Source organism: Idiotropiscis lumnitzeri, chromosome 3 (genome assembly GCF_059441095.1).
Source record: "Idiotropiscis lumnitzeri isolate Australia: NSW breed Sydney's pygmy pipehorse chromosome 3, RoL_Ilum_1.0, whole genome shotgun sequence".
Taxonomy (NCBI): Eukaryota; Metazoa; Chordata; class Actinopteri; order Syngnathiformes; family Syngnathidae; genus Idiotropiscis; species Idiotropiscis lumnitzeri.
This window is the reverse complement of record NC_142393.1, coordinates 19,563,979-19,585,869: the sequence shown is the minus strand read 5'-3', so window position 1 is coordinate 19,585,869 and position 21,891 is coordinate 19,563,979. Positions and strand designations below refer to the sequence as shown.

The window sequence follows — 21,891 nt, the reverse complement described above, 5'->3', positions numbered from 1 at the left end:
ATTGAGACATTTTCACCATTTCGTTCCTTGCTCCTTGGCAACGGAAAATATCTGTTGCAATGTGGACTAAAATCTATGGCCTAATTGAGAGCAGCGCTTCTGTGGCCAGAAGAATGAGGATGGTGGCAAACTAGGGAAGAAAAGCAAAATTAAAAACCAACGCAAGTGTTTTAGGTTTTGTCGTTTTCCTAATTTATTACTGTACTACCAATTTCACGACCTCTGAAATCAAGAGACATTCCCTCCATGAGTGGCGGGATGAAGGTTAACCTCTATATTTGGAGAGAGTGCACAGCATAAGGACCAGTCGCTCCGTGGTGCAGAAGAATAATGCGCCTTCATCTGTGACTGAGCTATGAGTAACAGGTCTGGACATATGCTGCGCGTTTCATTTGATGTTTGGCTCCATTCGATGTCCATCCTGCTGGAATGAGCCCACTAGTGCAGAAAAATGTCTAAAGGTTCATGGACCGTTCACAAACTGTTCTTGGTAAGACATGCATCATGATACAGCCGTTTCCTTCAAATAGGCATAAAAGGACCTTGAATGCATTTTTTTCCTTCAAGCATAAATCTGACATCACACAAGTTGTCTTGCTCGGCAAACTGCATAGTGAACGGAAGCTTTGATGTTGTCATGATAATGCTATCTGACTTGTGCCACAATAACAACAAAACGCAACAGAAAAGCTGCAGTGGAAAAACAGCCTCACTTGCAGTTTACTGATAAGCAAAAGAGATTCAGACTTTGATGGCATGCAACGTTATTTATTCCCTTTAAAGATTGCGTGAGGATGTAAACAGTTATCATGTAGAGATGAAATTAGCAAATAGTATATGGACTAAACATTCAGATATGCGTTTGAATGGAGTATTTCAAAGGCGGTACAAAGGACAAACGGACTTGATGCTAATATGTTGAGCTCCATGCAGCATAGTGCACCATCAACCTGCAGATATGACTGGACCAAAACATGCTCTAACAAAACCAATGCAGTACATTTTGCTCCATTATTGATCTCATGCGTCTATGTGTTTTCACGCACACAAAATGGCAACAAAATATGTAACTTTGCATAGCATTATCCTAAAATAGTGACATACGCTAAAATCAGCACCACAAATAGCGTACATATGTGTCGTCCACTTCGGTACACATGCTGGGCAACTGGCGTTCTACTTTGCTTGTGACATAGAATGAGGGAGGGGTGTGGCTCATTTGCAGGCAGAACCCATCCACCCAAAACAGCGTTATTTTACGAGTGGATGTCAGAGATCTGAAAGACTGCAGTCTTCTTGAACCAAGTTACGCCTTTCCACAAACAGAACTCATTTTTATTACGTTCAGTGACCACTAGGCTGCTGTAATAATACTTGGCTATAAAATAAAAAATAAAAAGTACACATCACCATGGTTTTACAGCCATGCAGCAAGTGTGAACTTGAATAAATGTAACTTTGCCAGCTTCTTCTGCTTGAAGTACCTGGTGTTCTCTGCAATTGTTTAGTGAACATCCTTGGTCCCAAAAGTGAGCCTGTATCTTATTCTGAAGCACTTTTTGGTGGAGTGAAATGTTTTCCCGTTGTGTCTCAGAAACTGGATTATTTCTCTCTTGGCTTCTCTGTGTCACATACAAAAAAAAAAAAAAAAACAATTGAGTCTCAATGCTCTTGTAAAACCTGGACCTGAACCATAAAAACAAGTAACCAAAAAAGAAACCCAAAAAGAAATAAAAAAAAACTGAAAAAAACTTTAAAATCAACAGCTGACCTCACATGACAAACTTTTTCAATTGGACTCTTCCACATGATTAGCAGCACCAAGAGAACGAAGCTAATCCCTCACAGCAGGAGAGCTCATTGGGCAAGATAAATGGAAGACCAAGAGGAATTCATCTCTTCAAAGAAAGACTAAGATACAACTGCAGTGGCCCCAGTTTAAACATTCATATCAGGTCCACCTCTCCGTGCTTTATGAACCCATTTCTTAATGGGGGACATTAAGACGATGATATCAAGTGAGAAAAAAAATCTTGACTACCCTAGTGAGAATAGTCTATTTTTTTAGTGTTGGCTTTAAAAAGTACGCCATCTCGATGGTTTCGTGGTAATAAGTAATTATCAAGGCCATATTTTCGGAGACGGCGCACATGGTGTCTGGCATAAAATCTGGTGCATCTTTATTTTCAAGCATATGCGAGTCTTCTGGAAAATTGCACCGTGCCATGCTGGGCATTCTGGCGGGCCAACGATGTTTTCTATTACACACGCCCAATGCACTTGACAATTTGGCAGCAGAAACTAGAATAATCTTTAGACTAGCTAAAAGCAGGAGTAAGTTGTGGTGCCATCAATTCATTGACCACAATGCCATCTTTATTTTAGATTTAGAAAAGCAATGGGTTGGAGGGGATTGGTTGTCACACACGAATACACTATCAGTCTTGCAGTTCCTTATAAACGTACTTTGCACATCTCAGTCTCCTACCGGCAACCATTTATGCTTCCGCCAAGTAGATTGTGCACCTCTCATGCCCTCAGTTTAAAGGGAATGAAGGGAGCCGCGTCAATAGGCCGGGAAGTAAGTTGACTGTGTTCACTCCCACAATGGCGCAGGTGGCCATTTCTAACTGCACCCGTCTACAAAAATACTGAAAGAAAGCAAACTCCACCCATGCACACAGTAAGACTGCACTTTGTTTAAGACATAAATAAGGCCCATAGTGGCTGTCAATGGGATCAATCAGTCAACGAGACACTTTGTGGGAACACTTGACTTGAGCTCTGGCCTCAAATCCATCAAACATGTTTAGGATGAACTACAACTTTCTGAAGTGATGACCACTATGGCAAACATCAATCCATTGATTTTGTATTATGCTTCACCTCTTGAGTGTCTTGGGTAAACTGAAGCACATACTGGATTGACAAAAAAATAAATGAAAAATACACACACTCACATTCGCAACTTTGGACAATTGAAGGTCTTAAGTAACCAAACATGCTTTTGAAATGTGAGGAAGGTAGAGGCTCAGAAAAAAAATAAATCACACAATCACATGTAAGCTCCACACAGGAAGCCAGAGGAGTAGCTTATTCAGTATAAAACATTTGGATTGAAAGTGAAGCATTTTCAACAAGCAAGAAGAATCCTGTTACCTCAATTCTACTTTTGTGGACGACTATAGATGAGAATACTGTTGCATGCAAAAAGCAGCAGGTGTAGAGTTTCCACTTAATGATGGGGTTATTTGGGAGAGTGAATGTTTGTCCAGCTATAACTACCCTGTGACTGACTAGCGACTAGGTGCCTTTTGCCTGAAGTCCGATGGGAAATGCTACAGCTCACCCCTGACCGTGACGAGGATAAACGGCATCGACTATGGATGGATGGATTTGGAGCAGGATCTAAAGTGCCTGACCAAAGAACTGACTATTCAAAAACACCCGAAATGGCCAAACCTTGAAATGTCAACCATCATAACACAACTTTCCCGAAGTTCTTTTAACTATTTCAAAGCCCGGGAAGAGAGCTGTCACACTCTGCTGACAAATGGGAGCAGCGGGTGCCGGGGGGAGTTTTGACATCACATCACAACAGTGAGCAGAAAACAGATCACAGCACCAGTGGGGAGCGAGAGAATTGTTACAGGATTATGCACCTGGCAGTACCACGTGCCACATACGCTACGAGTCGTGTGTATCTATTCTGCCAAGGTCCCAGAAGAAGGCTGTTAATATTCTTTGGATATGTGCAGCACTCAGTGGATTTTTCCCACAGGCGGGTCTTTGCTTAAGGGACTTGTGATGCAGTGATGGGTGACAGCCAAAGATAACAAAAATCCCACTATAATTACTGTTGCGATGTTGCAAGCCAGCACTACTGCGGATTAGTCTTCCACTAGTTGTGCAACACCGTGTTAGGTTGCGGCTATAAAAATAGTACCCATCTCTTATTCTCACACTTTTTCACCCTTTACCTCCTCCCGCCTTCATCCCTCGCTTGCCTTCCTTCTCCCAAATCACAGGCCTGCAGCATGAGCTTCAAAGAGCATAGATAACTTGGAGGGGCTAGGACTCTCGTTAGACTGGAATTCAGAACAACACATGCAATGATAATATCATTTTCTCATTCATATAGTGAGGCATTTGAGTTGAAGACACCCTGCTCTCTCAGCGCTAAACATACATTGGAGGTGTGTGTGCGTGTTGCACAGCTAATGGAAAAGAGGGCACATATTAGAGAAGAAAACTCATTAGATCCATATTAGATGTTCAAAGAATACAGCATGAATGCATACCCATAGCACGTGAACTGTTTGACAAAAAATCTTGTACACGAGGATAGGATCTGAGAGCCTTGGCGCAAACAGCAAGTAACTGATCTTTTGGGGAGAATTTTTGGGCTTTAATTTTTTTTTTTTTTAATGCCGTACAAAGGACGTCAATTAAATGCAAATTTTGGCACCTGTGACTAGTGGGGGGTGGATGGTACTGTGAATAAACAAGTTGTTTTAATAGATAGGTCCATCTTCGGATTGTTTTTTTTTTTTTCAAACTGGCCGATCGTGTAAAGGCTACTAAATTGACTTCAAAATTCTGCATTCCTTGTGTAGCCCATTTTAAATTCATTAACTCAACCACTTAAAATGAGGGAACTAGTCCAAACTATGCTTTTTCAAAGGCCAAACAAACACATTGAAACCAAGAGCACACATGCAGTTCATTGGCTAAAAGCAGCTCAGTGGATGAAATAATTAGAACGCTGCCCTACTTGCACCATTTGAAACCCTCCAACATTTTTGGAATTTGCCATTTCTGCACATTTTAAGTAATATTTTTTCAAGAAATGTGCGTTCATGCTCGTCTTACTCGTGTCGCCATCAGCTAGTCCTCTCTCCCCTACATGCTACAACCTTCATCATACTTTGTCGTATCATTAATTTAATCACAATTTATTAAAATTGTCATTACACGGTGGTTGACTTTTTTTGTCTGGAGCAACATGTTTCGAGGGCCAGTGTCTTTAAGCACATCATGGCGCAGCGGTCACTTCTCCCGAAGGACCAGGCGTAGGGACTGAGTTGCAGACCGAACCAAGAAAAAAAACAAACCTGTCATTGGTACAAAAAATAACTGACCTTTAAGGACTCGGCAATGTGAAAAACCTCGGCGTTACGTACATGCATGATGTAGTACAAAAGAAAGATGAAGAAGGATGAAGAAGGAAATGTCCCCTTATGCAACAAATAAACAATGTGCCTTTCTTTATTCAGGATTTTTTTTTATTTTAAATGAATAAAAGTTTAGTTGTGTGGTAGGATTTTAAGCATTGCAAAAAGACTTAATTTTTCTGAGCCCAAGCGGCAGCCTTGACGACAATTATTTATTGATGGGGAAAAAAAGATAAACATGAGCATGTACGTAGAAATCTTCCATAAATCTGCACTCAGAGTTCATGCACTCTATTGCTCCGAGGGTGTTATTTCGGTTTTACAGGATGTGACACCTTTGTTATGCAGCGAGGAGGTTTGATGACGGATGTCTCTCGCATCATTGATTCAAGTCAAAATCCAAAACAAATAATTCATATGTGCACCCGCATATGGTGGTTTAGTGGGTGTTGTGTGGCAACTGTGCTCCAATGAATCACTTTACTGCTACCATCAACCATTTTATTATCTCAAATGTGCGTGTGACGATGTTTCAAACATAAATATTTGTAAAGTAAATCAACAGTGAGGACAAGGAGGGGGTCAGTATTCTGTCGCTTTTACCGAATAAATCTTTTGCAATACTGTATTAAAGCGGGACTGTACAATCCAGAAATCATTGCACACGTCACAGTCATGACTTCATGCGTTGAAGCATCACAAAACAATACAGTATGTTGTTCTAACAAAACAAAGCCATATGAATTGTTTGGGGGAAAAAATAATCCCCTTTTTCAATAGTTTATCATACTGAAATGCAAAGTAGATGACAACACGTTACAAATCTTGCACGGAAACAGAAAATGTACAGTTACCACATAGCATCCAGAGATTGTTTAAAATCAAACTCAGCAGTTCTAAGCTGGGAGGATAACTCATATTTCATAAACCTAATTTGAACAAATGTAAGATCAAGCAACTTGGTAACAAGTAATTTATTGGAAAATGAGGAAATAAAATAAAAAACTGCATCATAGAACAGAGAAATTGTTGAGGGAATAACCAGCTTGTGCTTGCTGTTGTTTAAAAACTGATTGATTGTTTTTGCTTTTTGAAATGTAAAAGCATAAAGGACAGCTTTTCAACACCTTTTTTGGAATATCGCATTTTTGCCTTTATTGTATTGGGTATTTTTTGGGGGGGGTTGGATTGGTGGTTACAAACCAAATAAACTCAAATGGTGTGCCCGAGTGCAATAAAATTGCCGCAAATACAAACTTTATGATATCAATAATAATTGATGGAGGATTATTACTTCCGCATCCCTCTTTATACCCGTGAATATTAAATGTAATTTCAGCCAAGCTGATGAGTTACTTTCCATTTTGCTGTCAAGAGATTATATTATTGGACCCATATGGCCCATTTGGATGCAAATTTCAACATCACATTTTCTTTCCACTCTCCTGAAAATGATGGGATGCTCTCAGTCTATTAACACGAACACATCTTGTGTCACGCTGCAATACACTGATACTGACGCTTACCACTAGACATGCTCGACATGAAACGTCTAGCAACAAGCTTACAAGAGATCGATCATGAAAGTTTATTGCGTCACAGCTTGATTTACGGAGAAACTCAAGTGTGCTCAACATCAAAAACAGAAGTTCATGCAACTCAGTTATTCCCAATCAAGCGATGTGTTTAGGATGGAAACACTCACTGGATTGCATGAGCTGACCCTGGCGCCCAAACACCTGGGAGAAGGGGCTTCGGCTGCAGGTGAGCATCTCCTCCATGACTGGATGCGGGGAGGAAAAGCGGTCCTCGGTAAAAGAAAGAAGGAAAGAAAGTGCAGGTTGGCAGTTGCGGGCGGATAAACTCCTTTTCTCACTGACTGAATAATTTGTCTGGCAATAGCTCCCTTTCGCTTTGCAGCCGGCCGACTGCAGATCAGCCTTGTGTCTCGCTGCCTCTGATGTTTTGCTGTAGCCCGGCTGAAGAGAGATCAGTGCTGCCGGGTAGCTCTAGGCTTGCTCATTAGTGCGACAGCGTGTGTGCATGAGAGAGCGCGAGAGAGAGATGGTGGGGGGGTGAAGACGACTGCAGCAAGGTAGACACACTCTCCCCTGACGATACAGAGCGGAGAGTTGACGGTGTTGCCGATTTGAACGTCATATATAACTGATACTTGGACTTTTTGTGACTCTGCGGTGTGGGCTAAATGTTGCACGTGTGTCAGGACTCACTTGGGACAACTGCACAGATGTGTTCGCAATTGCAAATCCCTGACTAGTTCTATTCAGAAGCTCCACTAGTGCAGTGATTTACGACCACTGTACCCTGAGCTATCATCATAATGCGAGAAACAATCCAATCTTACTTTTTGATCCAAAAAAATATATACAATTTATGAAGGCCAGCGACATTTAGTGACAGACAGAAAAATCAAATGCTCTTCCACTACATGCCAGAAAGTACATTTAACCTGTGTTAACATTTTGGAATTTACATAACAGATTTAGCTTGCGATCAGTCCAGGAAAGGGTTCAGCTCACCCGTGAACCGAATGAAGCTTTCCGAGAGGACACTAGCCTTGTGTTCAACTAAGCAAGCCCGGATTGAAGGAAGTACATTTGCAAATAAGATTATTTTTTGTTTTTGTTTGATGGCGTGCAGTGACATTCCTCTCCTGTACAATACGGTATGTGCCTTAAAAGTCACTAATAACTAGTAAGCAGTGAAGTCAGCACCAACAAGCATGAAGGCAGATGTATTTCTTGTTTTGATCAGGTAAAGTTAAATAAAACGTACATGATTAAATGTAATTGGCTTCAATTCTTAGTGTGAATAATATTTTTACTAATGGGCCTAGTTACAGCAATCAGTTAGTACTAATTGCAGCATTGGTTCTTCTGAGATTGCCTTCCATACGAAAGGCACTGCATGGAATCCTTGATTGAATCGGAAATCAAAGTGAATTGAAAATCAAAATCGAATCGGACCCTTGTGTATCGAATCAGCCAGGATGGCCGAGTGGCTGCCAGGATGGCCGAGTGGTCTAAGGCGCCGCGTTCAGGACCCAGTCTCCCCAGGAGGCCTGGGTTCGAATCTCGAATTTCCCCATTGTGGGACTAATAAAAGGGAATATTATTATTATTATTATGAATCGAATCGAGGAATTTGAATCAATACCCAGCCCTGCTAATAATTATAATTGACTACAAAGTAGTTGACCACAAAGAACAAAAAAAGGAAAACTATAACACTCAAATGCTATTTTCATGAAGCGGACAAAAAATATTCAGCAGTGGCGGCAATTTAGATCAACATGGTTGCTCGGATTTCTAATTACATCACATGTTGCAAGCCACAGTTAGTTAACAGGGCTCAATCAGAACTGTCCTACTGCATAAATTTAAATTTGCAAGCTCTGCCTACTAGACCAGTGATTAACAACCATTGTGTTAGAAACAAGAATGTTCATGACATGCGCAATATGCATTTGCATTACATCTGCAGTTTTGGAGCATATGAATGACCAAAGGGCAGACACGCAATGACTTGATGGGATATTTTCTAGCCACTAGAGGAATTAAGCAGATGTATTTTTGCTTTTAGAGGTATAAAGGGCAAGTTGAATGACAGTTGGGTCGTGCGTGGTTTGAGCGGACACACCCACAGATTTTGAGAACAGAAAAAATAGCTTAATTTTTAATTACTTTAAGCCTCATTTTACATTTGCTATTTTTTTAACCGTCAAATTTAGCAAGGTTGTTACTGTGGAATGTCATATTTACAAGATGCACTTATTTCCACTTTATAGGGAATTTAAGACCATCTGTCCACCAACTGCAGCTCAACAGAAGATGTGTGAGATAACAGGAGATACAAATAGCTGCAACAGAAGAATATACGACTTGAGTGGCCCAGCCAATTGCAACTTAATAAAAATACTGTGGGATGACTTCAAGAAATTCATCACAGACATCCCAAGAATATTTCAGAATTGAAGCAAGTTTCTCAGAAGGCATGGTCCAAAATGATTGTTTGCTCAACCAGTAACTAAATCCAAAGCTTTGCATATTTCTTCTCCATCATGCGCTGTTAATGTTTACATGGTGTGTTAAATAAAACAGAATATCACAGTTTGGTGTTAGTTAAAGAGGACTCTAATTTTCTATTGGTGTGACTTGACATGAAATCCATTTATTCCAAAGAGTAACATACTTTGTCTTGCAATTCGACAAGAAAACAACAGCTCTCTCACCCTCGGTAAACGCTTACAAACGTCCAATGTACAGTACCTAATAACTTACAGTATGATAAGTTGAGTGTACCCTCATGCAAACATTTAGGTTTTATGCACCATATTGTAACAATGGGGAGCTCCTCTTTCATGCAGAATCAGTGCAGTTCTCCATATTCGACAAAAACCTGTCCTAAAATAAAGAGGCCAGCTTGATATTAAAAATGGATCCTCATCCTTTATTAATATTGTCATTAACATGCCTGTTCTTCTCACATGAACAGCTAACAGTGAGGCCCAAGTACTGTGTCACACTCACAACACATTAACATTGCTTTAGGAACCCATTTTCATGAGAATGTAAGAGGAGTTTGTTGCCGTATGGAGAAGCAGTGTACCTGCACACTTAAATATGAATAAAACAACCAAAATGGTGATGTGAAAGCATAAACAATAGTCCCGCATTTGTCACCTGTTATTCTTGCTCTTAGAAGACAAGCTGATTGAAATGCATCCCAGGTGTGGGCAGACTCAGCCCATCCATGGCAGCAACTGGGGGAAAAAAAACAAGCACATATCAGCATAATCGCAAACTCATTAAATTGACAGTGCACTAGTGTAAATTGTATCTTTTTTTTTTTATCTTTTGTCATTTTAAATTTGGTCTGTATTCGTCCAGTTCAAATCATGGTTTAGTTTTTAATGCATTTAGTCAACCTCATCCCATTTTTATTTCATCGACTATTATATTATTGTCAATTCAAATCAGATCCCCTTGTGATGTTTCTGTGAAGACAATGATTTTATGTCACCAATTAATAAATATATAGTGATGCAAACTCCTACAACAGTGTTCCCATTTTTTAAAATCTTAGGACCACATTTTGCTATCACAAAACTGGCAACCACAGACGTTCAAAAACACCGACGATATTACTTTCTTAAATAGTACATTTGACTATTTTGTGTATGAAAATAAAAAGTTGTTTCTAGAGTTCAGCGCTTAATTTTAGTTTTTAAGTTTGCAGCAAAGTTAGTACAAACTCAACATGACACACAATTGCAGCAGATCAACATTTGGCTTCTCTCGCACCATGCTACAAACTAGCAAGTTGGCAAGCATTACCTTGCGATCCGTTTAACGTTATTGTCGGAACCTTATAGCGTCGGTTTAATGTTACGTGATAAACAACCACCACAAAACTTTTTGTTAACTTACCATGATGCCTTTGTGGTGAACTGCGATGTTTCTTTTCAGGTTTTCTGCGTTTTTCCTTGCTATCTTTTTGTGCCCACATCCCTGCCCCTCTACTAAAATCCAGCATACGGTGTTTTCCTCCTCTTCAATGCAGCGGAAATGTTTCCAGAGATCACGTCTTGTCTGTCTTTTTGGGCAAGTGCAATCTGTGCGAAGCGTCACCATTCATGCTTCACTTTTACGCATGGTTATTTTTGCCGCGACCGGCAATTCAGTCACTCCCCGCCGATTTAACAATATTTTGCCGTGAAATACGAGAGCCGTAATCGACTTCAATAAAATAATGTTATGGCTCGTCCTCGTCGTGACCTAAAATGCACGTATGAACTTCTTCTGGTCTTCGATTAGTCCACGAGAACGTAACTGAGTTAGTCCCATTTATTATTAATGGAAGTTTTTATCTCGTCTAGTTTTCGTCCAGAGACGAAGCGTTGACGAAGATATTTTCTAGTTTTCATCAACAAAATTTAACACTAATTGATCGAGTGCTCGATCACGAATGCATTGACATTTTATTTTCTTGCTCGCTGTAATGGAAAACTATCTCAAATGGTTTAAAGTTAGTTCAAATTCCAAAACAATATATATATATATATTTTTAATTTGACAACCATAGAATGTGTTTTGAGATGCAAGTCACAAATTTTTTTTAAACATATTTTTTTAATTTTCCAATGAGAGTGCACAGTGGGTGACTGATCAGCACGTCCGCCTCACAATTCATAAGCAAACTCCCGGCCATCCTATGTGGAGTTTGCATGCTGTCCCCTTGAGTTATCTCCAGGTTCTCTGGTTTCCTCCCACATTCCAAAAACATGCATGGTTGGTTAATGGGACACTCTAATTTGGCCCTAGGTGTGAGTGCCAGTGTACCCTGCGATTGGCTGGCAAACAGTGCAGGACGCACCCCCTACTGCCCGAAAACATCTGGGCTAGGTGGAATGATGGAATCCATAAGGTGCACGAGACCTCCAGGGGTGTAAAAACATCAGCTGCAACGGTTACAGTGGTTTGGTTGGAGTGAATTAAGTGCACCACCTTCTGGACATTGTTGTTGATTTCTCCAATAACTTGTCCAACGGCATCTGGAAATTCGCATCTGTCTGGAAACAAATCTCCACACACGCAGATTTTAGACAAACATTCTGCATTTATTTTGAACACCCGATTGGGGAAAAAAAGTGCAAATTAAACATCTTCCGACTTCTTCAAAAATCATTACATGGTTTTAAATTAATAATAAATATACATAACTTCATTTATACTTTGAAATGCTACACAAACGTTCACAGTCAGATAGCTGTCCCCCTAACACCCTGTACATCCAAAATAACGCAGTCTGTAGGACAGTTACAAGAATAGCAGAGGCAAAGGTTTATATATGTGTCATGTGTCAATCTTCAACACGCTTTCGTTGTCACAAATGAAAAATGCATTTGATATATTACATAATTACCCTGTTTAAATTAGTAGTTTAGAAATATTTATGCAAATGAGATGAGATGCAATCAAAATTCGCTTTCAAAACTGAACAAGTTGGCATTTGCATTTTGGATTCACATTATAATTGAGTGCACATGAGTGAACAAGAAAATGTTACAGACGGTAACCCGGGATGAAGCGCTTATATTCTCCTGTTGATAAATACTTAAAAGGAAAAAAAAACATACTATATTATTTGTGAACACAGCAGAGTGCTGCTTTCCATCAATTCTGAGAATTTGTGACCCATGAGCTTGCCACATTGAAAGTAATGCTCATCAGTGTATTTTTTCAAGGACTGTACACATTGCTGACGACTGAACATTCAGTTCAACAGCATTTGTAACCTGAACGACTTTGAAGAGAAGTTTGAATACATTTGTGTTCTGTTCAGGGATTAGACTAAACTTTTAAAGTTAATGGTATATCGTATTCATTGTTTAAGGCCCGGTTGCCTTAATAGAGCACATCTGTAGAACAAGCACAAAACATGCAGTAAAGAATTGAAATCCAAAAGGCAACATATGACCGATAAGGAAAAAGTAGTGCAAATCCACGCTGACAGTGATTGCTGCCTGCCATCCTCGCCGAGTAGCCCGCCAAGCGAGAAATGAGAGAAGCCTTTCAGCTTCAATGCTTCCCCATTTCCTCGACAACACCTTACTGTCAGATTAACTTCAAAGTGCAAATCCAGGATGTAAGACGGAAAGTTGACAAAATGGAGGACTGTACCAACCACCACATAGCGACAGCCCTCACATAGTCTCTACTCGCAGAAGTAGTTCAGTTTTTTTTCTCTCCTCAATTCAGTCCTCCCTTGTACAGTGTGGTGGACATTAAGCCTTCGCCTGGTGAAGAGGTGTCAAGGGTGCACATCGTCCTGAAAGTGACAAGGCATACGTTAACAAATTAGTTGTTTCAATAGCTTCAAACTGAATTTTTTATTTGCCATTATAGCAGAATGATGGCCCTTGTCTCAGTGATAACACTTTTGGGCAAGTCATATCGCACTTGAGTGCACGTGTCACTAAGAAGTACATTTCATTTGACTAGTCTAATTGCTCTTTGGTGCATGACAGCATGGGAAACAATCCTGGCCGCAGGATGGTTGAGAGAGGTGGGCGTGAGCACGACACAAGGGTGTCATACAATCACTATGTTATGATGGCAATGAGAACTTCTTGTATAATACGAAATGAACATAACATCTTAAAACCAAGTAACAGATGGTATGCTTGCTTCCATATAATCAGTCCTCCCACATGTTCTAAAGAGGTGGAAATCCAATTTTATTGTCATTAATTGACACTTTTTACATGCACTTTAACAAAATGTGCTCTTTGCATAAACCCATCACAGCAGTCAGGATTGTCTGCCCACACTGGAGCATTTGACACACTCTAATCTTTTAGCACGTTTTGTACACTTTTTGTTTCTCTAACAAGAAGCTGAACATATTTTGTATGTACGTGCATGTCCACTCTCAGCTTCTTGTTAGAGAATAGCAACTTGTGCAAAAAGTAAATGGTATATTGCAGTAATATGCAGGGGTGACCAGTCTGCCACTGATGGGGCGCCCATTTTGCTGACGATAGATGGGCACAAAAAAAAGAAAAAGACGGACTAAAGCACGAACGGAAGTGGGTTTTCATCTGTCAGTGAAATTGTCACTAACCGAGTCAAGTACCAACGGACCTTTAAGTCTGTCACAAATTTGTTGATGACTGCCAGAAACGTGCCCCACCTGTCTTGTGCGGGGTTTTTTTTTGTTTGTTTTTTTTGTGAGCGGACTGCATTGACTATATATATGTATAAGAGTGAGTGCTCCTATTTTCAACTGGATCTCTGCGGGGACCGTGATGGCTGGCCGCGGTTGGCTAAGGAGATGACTACACAAATTTTACAATGTTTGAGTCTAATATTATATTTGCATCTAAATCTTTATTGTTGTGAATTTCTGTTGAATCTGAGTAAAATGATTTATATTCAAGACTGTCTCGTGTGTTTGATCGCAGACCTGCTTGCATCCACTGACATTACATGGAAACGCTTTGCACTTCCTGTACAGTATGTCGCGGTAAGCACCAAAAAGCTGCAATCCGCCCATAAAGCATGAAGAAGACGAGGACGAGAGAAGCGTTTGTATATAACAGCTGGAGTGCGCTAATTGGATTGGATATATTTCACCCTTAGCCACAGCCTCTAATCTCGTTGCACACTTGAGTACAATGACAATAAAGGGATTTGTGATTTCTGAATGTGGAGCTGGATTCTGGTTAAGGATAGTCGGATAGTCGATGCATGGATGAAATTGACACTTTTTGGCATTTTAGGAGTAAAAACGACTGCCGGCAGCCACCAGTGTCCTCTCTCTGAGTTACATTTACAGTTCAAAAGCTTGGCAAATAAGTGTATGTGTGTGTATTACTCTTTGGGCAGACAACTTATATGATGTATATATGCACTCCAGTTACCATTCTAATCACATTGGAGTTTTCATCTGTTGGGACTATGGACTATGGAGCATAGTATGGCACAGTGTGAGGGCACAAACAGTAGGCCATAATGTGGCAACAACGTTTATTTGATTCATAATATTGTTGACACTACCTGACAGAAGAGCTGAAAGGTCTTCAAGCTGTAGCGCTTTGCTCAGAGCTGCCGCCAGCAGTTGCTTCCTCTCGTCTCAGCGAGGGGGGCTCACTTTGTTGTTGTTTTACTGGCGTGAGTTTAACGCCATGATGCACACGCGTGTACTGACGCAGAGGAGGGTTGAAAGGACGAACGGTGGGGAGTTCGTTCAAAGTGGAAATGTCATTTTTTGAATCCTCCTTTATGGCTAGTTTAGGCCTCTTGTTTAAAATACTTGTTGGTGGAGAAGGTGCGGCGGGCCTTTTTGCTGGCCCCGATGTCTGGAGTCTTGTCCTAGGATGAGCTGAGGCTTGTTGCTCGTTAATGTGGGAGACCCCTCTATGAAGTCGTCCATCATTTTCCTTTGTCACAGAGATGCCTACTTCCTTCCTAGTCCTCACTTCTCTGGGTTTTTTGGGACAGACTGCCATGTGTTTGGTTCGGCTGCGTCGCATTGTGAACTCCCTGCTGCAGTGAGGGCAAACAAATATGTCTTCCTGCACGTGGGAAGGGGACACTTTGTTTGGTAAAGTCTTGTTCCTTTGAGGCATGACCCTTTGCACCAGCTTTCGCTTCCTTTTGTTCAGTAATTTCAACTTCATTTTGACTGATGACTCTGTGGTAGACCTGTTGGACAGGCTGCCTCTGTTTGAGGCGTTAGATTCATTTTCGGAATAGGTAGTGGACAGGACTCCGTTCTGGCTTTTTGCAAAGTGGCGGAGTGGGATAGGATTCTTCTTGGGTGTGTACCGCCTCTTATCGCTGGCATTGGCACAAGCCAGGATGTGCTTGTGCAGCTCTGGCATGTTATCAAAGCCTTTTCCACATTTGGTACACCGAATAGCCGTACTGAAGGTTTGTGGAATGTTGTGGGTGGTGAAATTTGTGGCTGAGGCCAGCGACCCAGCAGGTGATCTGTTATGGTAAGGAAAGGGTGGAGGCTTAAAGCTGGGGTAATGCTGGTTAATGCCAAGACGGACATCAGGCACTTTGAGTTTGCCTCCATCTGAGGCCATGATTTTAATTGTCGTAAACAATTCTTCAGCAGCCACATCAACTTCATTCTCTTCCTTTTTCACCTTTTTTTCAGACACATCGGGCAATGGGGGCTCTGTGCTGACTTTTGTGGAGTAGTTGTAATTCTGAGGTCTTATCTTTCCCTTTTCTTCTTCAGTGAATGAACATTGTTGGGCAGGATGCAATTCCTCCTGATGCTGTTTCAGATTGCAAAGGTAAACAAAGTCTTTAGAGCATGCACTACAGACGTAAGTCTTCTCAACACCGTGTAGGCTTGAGCGGTGGTCGAGCAAAGCAGAGGGCTTATCAAAGAGCAGCACGCAAAACTCGCATTTGTAGGGCCATTTTTCAGCATGGTCACTAACGTGTTGGCCGAGTTCTTTCATCGAGTGGAACAGTAGGTTGCAGACATTGCAGATGAAGTTCTTGGTGAAAGTCTGCTGTTCTCCGTCACTTGGCGTGTTGCTTGGTACATCTTTCTCTTCAAACTTGTCAACATGGTTTGATTTGTCAGTAGCATCTTCCACTGCTGATTCAGTTCTGTCAGTAGCTTCTTCTACTGCTGATTCAGTTGTGTCATTAACGGCTTCCACTGACGATTCAGTTCTGCCAGGATCAACTTCCACTGATGATTCAGTTCTGTCAGTAACGGCTTCCACTGATGATTCAGTTCTGCCAGGATCAACTTCCACTCCTGATTCAGGACTGTCAGCAGGTTCCTCTTCGTCCGCATTTGGAAGCTCCTCCTCTAGGTGTTGCTCTTGTTCTTCAGCCTCGGCAGGACAATCCGGTATCACTGAGGTGCTTGTTGACAGCGTAACGGACTCTTCAATGGAGGACATGAGAATGGTGGGATCTACCGTGGCGGTGTTAGGTAATGACATAATCTGTTGCTGTTCTATGTGATTAACAAGCATCTGAGTGGATACCGGAGGCTCCGTGTTGTCTTGCATGGTAACGGCAGTGGGGACAGTCCCTGGCGTTTCAAGGGATATTGTGCATTCTATCAGCACTGTGTTACTCGTGATGTTGTATGAATTGATGAGGGAATCGTTTAACGCTGCAGTTGGTGTGAATGGCACCTCAGACATGCTCTGGTCTCCATTTAATGGTGGATTAAGAGAAAGTTGATCGGTGAGAAACATGTGGCCAGGTAGATTTAAAGAGGGGTCAAGCGGATGTGAGAGAGTGACAAGGTTTGCAGCATTTGTAGCTGCAAATGCAGAGGTTAAATCACACTGTGTAGAATTTATAACATTTTCTGTGCAGAGTACCAGCGGCTCCGGTGGTATATTAGGAGCCAGCACTTGGATTGGTTGGCTTGAGGAGCTAGGAATTGATATTGGTGGAGCCAGAACTGTGATCAATGATGGGGCAGTTGGTAGGACTGGGTGCGTAGCTGGGGGAGCAAATGATAGAGTGCATGGTGAAGCTGGTGGCACACCAACAAGAGGTGTAAGGTTGGCAGGGGCAGAATTCAGAGGACAGGAGGGGAGTGAAAGTCCATAAACAATTCCCTCTGCGACAGAGTCCACCATATTTGCACCTGTAACAATGGTGAAGTTTGACACAAGAGGTTTGTCGTGGTTTGCGAGGCTTATATTTTGCTCTCCAACATTCAGGAAGGCCCTCTCCTGCATGCATGCATTTAAATGATCTTCTGAGGGGAAGACTAAATTCAATGTATTCTGAGATTCTTCAAGGCTCCTTTTTTGCAAACTGAGATCCAGCGCGGAATCATCTGAAGTCCCCACCTCATTTCGTTTCATTGTATTGGAGAGATCCAGTGGTTGTTGACCACAGCAGTTGTTGACAGTCACAGGAGGCCAGCTCTCTGTTGAAAGTGGAATTGCTTGAGGTTCCTCAATCTTCTGGGATGCATTTCCTTTTTCACTGTCCCTCTGGTACATAAGAGAGCTATACTTGGTCTCCATGGGCCTGAAAGTAAAACCATCATCGTTCGCATCTGTCATTGCGATTTCCTCATCAGATGTGCTGTGCTGAGGAGAACTTTGTGGAGAGCCAGTCCTTCTTTTAAACCTTCCTGCTACAGCAGATACAGGTGAGCAAGCTGTTTGGCCATCTGGAAGGAGGGTGTCCTGCTTTTCTTGTAGCTGATTCAACTTGGGGGGCAGAAACACAGTGGTTGGGTTTGGGGGTACAAGTGAAGGCTCTGTAATCTGAGGAAGAGGATTCTCTATTAACGAAGTCACTAGTTCTGTGGAGGAAGACGACGACACCACCACCTCTGATTCCAGTTCTGCTTGAATTTGGGGTAACAGAGGTGGTGTTGAGGTCCTTCTCTTGGCAAGGGCTTGACCCGGCAGCTCTTGGTTGCTCAGAATTGAATCCATACTTAACCCCAGATTCAACTGGGTCGGATCCAGAATCAGGGCATCCAATCCAACCAAAGTTGAACACGCAGCATGAACTTCAGCTGCTTCACAGCCGCTCACTGTGCTTGTTGACACTATTTTTCCATCAAAGTAAAATCTAAGATTCTCTGAGATACTGCTTGAGACATCAAGCATGTAGTTTCCAGTGTGTTCCACTTCATTCTCCACAACTTCTGCGGCGAGCTCTGCTCTGTGATTTGACGTAGCAATGAATATCTGCTGTTGATTTTCTTCATAGGGCGCCGTACTTTGGTCTACATGTGCAATTTGCACATGTCTGTGGACTGTGCTCTCATGCTGCTGTTTGTTGGGATATGTAGAGAATGTCTTTTCACAGTGGCTGCAAGCATGATGCTTGGACACCTGCTCATCAGACAGCACAGAGTTGTGTCCAGAAATATTACTGCTTTCAATCTGTGCATCTAAGTTTACGGAAACTGAAGGCTTCATATTGTCATGCTGCAGCTGATCAAAATCCACACTGCAAGTCATTGTTCCCTTCTTGCTTTCATATGCATGTGTCACATTCTTCACCAAAGCATGGCTATGCATGTGTCCTTCCAAGCCTTGTTGGCTGGTATAACACCTTTCACAGTGCTCACAGGGAAAAGACTCCCAGCCACAAGGAGTAGCATGAGCAAGGTGGCCCTGAACGTCACACGTGTCGGGTTCCATACTGGTGTTCTCTTGACAATTGCCATCTTCCTGCCGTAGATCCTCACTATCTCCGTATTCAGAGAAGTGAGGGGGTTGCTCCATTTTTTTGGGATCCAGTTCTCTGACAAAATGGCCTGTTACAGTTGTCACATCTGATGAAGGAATGAATAAATGTAATTTCAGCAAACCAGTCAAGGCAACAATAGAAAAGTTAGGTGAGAACAGCCCTGGGACTGAAGCTCCCATAACTGGGCATGGGCATATTTATAAATGATAAATGAACCATTAAAAGCAGTTACGGTAATTGAGTCAAACAATACAACAAGCACAGACGCTGTGGATTCACCTCCACAAATGTTCTTGGACTACGAACGTAGCGTGTTATGTTACAACGTTATGAACGTTAACTAGTTTGCAAGTGGCATAAGAACCTCTCTTGTGTAATAACACTCAGTAATACAGAGCCCTAAAGTGATATGGGGAAAAAAGAACTGAATGTTTCTCATTAGGGCAAGAAAGCTTTTCGTCCAAAGGAGACACCATTGTCTCTGGGGAGGTTTGTCTCAAAATTATTCAAATACATCTTAATGTATAATATGCCGTTCTTCTTCTATGTGTACTGCAGAGGCATAGAAGGAAAAGAGGTAGAAAGAGCAAAAGAATGTCTTCAGTGACAAGCCAAAATAAAAATTACGCACGCATTTTGTTTCCCGGGGTGTTAAATAAAGACGTAATAAAAGATTGTTTTATGATCTTCAATTTTCAATTTTTGAAATGAGAAATGAAAGAGAGCTCATTCCTATTTAATGGAGACAGCAACACTGCCTCCTCGCGGATGGAGGAGGGAAGGCCTTTCAACACGTGAATGTTGAGGCATGACATGTTAAAAATGCGCATCTGCTGATTCAAATATACAACATTCACACGCATTCATGATAAAAGCACACATAAAAAACATGTGAAAACCACAAATATATTTGCGGATCAGAAAAACAAGTGAAAATTGTGGCTGTATTTGTGTGAATCATTTTGAGACAAATCTCTCCCAATAATTATCTGACTGCACTGGAACCAAGTTGAAAATAACATTTACAGGAAGTTAGCTCACGCAGGTAAATAAGCTAGAGCTCATCGGTACAGAGGTTTCTCATTAGAAAGAAACTTTCTCATTTGGGAGAGAAAGTTACTTGTCCAGCTGAAATAAATTTCCATTGTCGTCTCAACCCCTCCGACATGCCACTTTAAGGGCTCTATAAGGTAAACTGCCGTATTATGGTAAAGTTTTTCACTTCAGTGTTTTATATTCATGACCAAAAAGCGTATTTAGTTGGGTGATTTTCACTTTATTAATGTTATACTATTGATTAATTATTGACTATGGAAGACTGATTTACGTAGAAATTGGGGTTATGTGGCCACCGTAGGAATGGAACTGTGTCAAAAAAACTGAGTACCTTCCGTTGTACATCTAAACAAGATCAGAAGATGATAATTCTCCAAACTACTGAAATAGAAGTTTAAAAATTTGCTAATGTCATTAAAATAATGTTTATTGTAGTAATTCTAAGACTAAAAAATCTTTTGGGTCACCCTGTAACTGCGGCTCAGTTCAGAAAGCTGTATTAAAAAAAAAAATTAAAGTACTTAGACATAGCAGCCGTTATGCAAACACTTATTTCCTTAAACAAATGCACCATCCATAAATACATGTTCAACTGTGCTTCAACTTACCATTTTAGCAGTGCAGAAGTGAAGGCATGTCTTATACAAAGAGAGCGACAAATCTTGCTCACTGTTAAAAGAAGACACATTATTCATCAGGATCTGACTTTGTACGTATGTAATGTTAAACAAAGGTTGTCATCATAAGTGTCGTCTTTGTCTAAAATATGACATTAACAGTACACTCGAACACATCAAACACCAAAGACTTTGGGCCTGGGTGAGGGTGGCGAAGTGGCCCCATTTTAAATACTATCGTTCCACCAATCTTGTTGTTATTATTTAATTTTCCTGTAATAGTGTTGCATTTCAGTTGTAAATTTCGGTAATGCTTCACTGGGCAAATTCAGTTGTTACAGCAGGAATAAAATCACAACCCCACCCCCCAAAAAAAATTGTTGATGTTTTTATTTTTATTTCTTACACCAATTATTTTAAAATAAAATAAAATAAAATTAAGTAGCAGTGTGATGTTTATCCAGCCATTTTAGCTATAAAAAAAATACACATACACGTATTGCAAGACGACCCGAAACAAACAAAGCTGTAAATACCAATTGCACAGTTGGACAAGTGATAATATAGACAAATGCCAAGGAAAAATACCTAAATTTGCAACAAGAACACAATAAAATGACATAAACGTTCAGATGCAGTTTATAACTAAGTGGGTGCACCCGATATGAAATGTAATAACTATAACGAGGGAGGGTACTTTATCTCCTAATTTTAAGTTATATTTGGCCTGGTGGTGCGTTCAAATGCCACTCCCCACACCTGCCTTGATGACGCTGGCCGTTCTTGCACCATTGCTAGATGTCCACCCGACACGTCGCATTCCCAGCTCTGACGACAGAAGCTTGTCGTTCGCGCATGAATTTACCCACCGACTGCTTAAATATATATCCTCCACATACGAAAATAATTACACAACAACTGCGGCTCTGCAACACGTTTTCGACGCCCACTCATAAAAAATATTCATCTGCGCAATACTGTGATGTAGGCTGCTGTAATATCAGACTTGAGCTAGCTCCGAGATTAGCCCACAGACCTTGGCTAAAAGCTGCGTCTCGGAAAAATGACTTACACTGGACATTTCATGACACTGTTCTCCGCATAAAACCGTTCGTGGTGGTATATATTTAGAATGACGTACTTGGTTTAGGACTACATTGTCGTTCAGTAGTTTCATAGCCTTGTGCAGGTTGTAAACAGCTGGGTGTTCTTCAATGCACCAGCGACAAACGCGGGTTTCGATTGGTGGAGGGAAGACGATGTCATATTTCAACCAATGGGAGAGCGGTTTGTTCAATGGCAGGA

General features: G+C 41.2%; 2 protein-coding genes across 5 annotated transcripts in view; both read right to left on the bottom strand.

Moving 5' to 3' along the window:
- The window catches only part of kazna (kazrin, periplakin interacting protein a), a 121,811-nt gene extending 110,984 nt beyond the window's left edge, over positions 1–10,827 (bottom strand). Inside the window, exons 1-3 of one of the 3 annotated variants that reach the window (XM_088290643.1) lie at positions 10,625–10,827; positions 9,878–9,957; positions 6,880–6,957 (exon numbers count right to left, since the gene is read on the bottom strand). In XM_088290643.1, coding sequence (XP_088146769.1) covers positions 6,880–6,955 — 76 coding nt within the window. In that variant the 5' untranslated portion in view covers positions 6,956–6,957; positions 9,878–9,957; positions 10,625–10,827. Of the gene's footprint in view, positions 1–6,879; positions 7,233–9,877; positions 9,958–10,624 lie in introns of those variants that run through there. The other 2 variants (XM_088290644.1, XM_088290646.1) reach the window with 2 other exon arrangements.
- Positions 10,828–11,793: 966 nt separating this feature from the next.
- prdm2a (PR domain containing 2, with ZNF domain a) lies at positions 11,794–21,819 on the bottom strand. Of its 2 annotated transcripts, none has more exons than XM_088291407.1 (4): positions 21,728–21,819; positions 20,578–20,638; positions 14,756–18,998; positions 11,794–13,025 (listed from the first exon to the last, which is right to left on the bottom strand). In XM_088291407.1, the coding sequence occupies exon 3, from the start codon at positions 18,946–18,948 to the stop codon at positions 14,779–14,781; it is 4,170 nt and encodes a 1,389-aa protein (XP_088147533.1). In that variant the 5' UTR covers positions 18,949–18,998; positions 20,578–20,638; positions 21,728–21,819; the 3' UTR covers positions 11,794–13,025; positions 14,756–14,778. The 2 variants fall into 2 exon arrangements, with proteins under 2 accessions (XP_088147533.1, XP_088147535.1); XM_088291409.1 differs by having other exon boundaries at positions 21,659–21,797.
- Positions 21,820–21,891: the final 72 nt, after the last annotated feature.